Source organism: Naegleria gruberi, assembly GCF_000004985.1.
Source record: "Naegleria gruberi genomic scaffold NAEGRscaffold_3, whole genome shotgun sequence".
In the NCBI taxonomy this organism is placed as follows: domain Eukaryota; phylum Heterolobosea; class Eutetramitea; order Acrasida; family Naegleriidae; genus Naegleria; species Naegleria gruberi.
Genome location: NW_003163324.1, coordinates 179,522 through 180,806, shown reverse-complemented (window position 1 = coordinate 180,806; position 1,285 = coordinate 179,522). Strand labels below are relative to the sequence as shown.

General features: G+C 29.3%; 1 protein-coding gene across 1 annotated transcript; it reads right to left on the bottom strand.

The window, feature by feature from the left end:
- Positions 1 to 541: 541 nt before the first annotated feature.
- NAEGRDRAFT_62225 (uncharacterized protein) lies at positions 542 to 1,144 on the bottom strand (the record flags this gene model as incomplete). Its single annotated transcript, XM_002682192.1, has 1 exon — positions 542 to 1,144. One exon carries the CDS (start codon positions 1,142 to 1,144, stop codon positions 542 to 544), a length of 603 nt encoding a protein of 200 aa, XP_002682238.1.
- Positions 1,145 to 1,285: the final 141 nt, after the last annotated feature.

Below are 1,285 nucleotides of genomic sequence, written 5' to 3'. Positions count from 1 at the left end.
ACATCATCAATGAATAAATAATAAATTTAATTTATTGTGTGATGACTCCCAATTAGGAAATTCCGTTTCCCTATACCCAATTATCAATATCTTTAATATTACATTATCAAAATTAATGTGTGAAATACATTTAAATAATAATAATTTAAAAAACATTGTATTAATTCAATTTCAAAATTGAATTCAATTTCCACATTAGGTAATTCCATAACCCGTTACCTAACTTCCAACTTTTATTTCCAACTTTCCAATATTTCCAACATTCAATGAAAGAACAACATTCAATTAAAAATTGAAGAACAACATTTGTTAATAATTCAACATGATGTTTCACATCATGAATTAAATATTATGAACAGAATTCAACATGATGTTTCACATCATGAATAATATTAAAATAAAACATTCATAATTTCATCATAAAATTAAAAGTTAAATGAATTCCAAAAAAGGAAATTTCAATTCCCGGTCGACGCATTCAAGAAGTAAATTTTTAGCTCTTAATTAGTAAGATTCGAAATAGTATTTAAAAATAGTAATCTTATTGAATATTAGGAATAGTCTTTGAAAAATCTTCCACAAATGCTTCTTGCTTGCTAGTCATTACTCCTCTACCATTTCTTCCTCTCTTCTGATTGACCAACTTGATTGACTCCTCAAATGTCATTTTCCATACTCTCACCAACAAACATGCCAGAATCATTCCAGTCCTAGAAAGTCCAGCCATGCAATGCACAACAATTCCCCTGTTCGAATCCACCTTTCTCACATATTCTACCAATTTTATCATTTCATTCATTAATTCCATATTAGGAACTCCATAATCATTAATAGGAAAATGAGCAATATTCAATTTTCCAACATTATAAGTAAATTCTTCACAATTTTCTATTTTTTGTAATTTTTTAGAAATTAAATTAAAATATTCTGAATGAGGTAATTGTTCAACAAAGGAAGCTACCCTCTCATTCACACAAATCACCAAACCAATGTGATGATGATTTAAATTTTTGTAATGTTCGGGAAGGGATGGAAATTTCATACCAGCCAATTCCGATTCTATAATCCATGAAAAGCCTGGAACTTCAAGCTCTTCTTCGTGATTGTTCATGGTAGTGGCAGCCGTGAGAAGGTTTTGAGACATTTTTTTTGTAGAGCTTGCTTGGGAAGTTGGAAGTTGATATTGTCAAGTGTTAAAGTTCAATATCAAGTTGAATTTCAAGGAACAATGAAGAGGGGTCAGAAGTTAATTATTTTTCATTGTAATGTACAGGATTTTACTGTC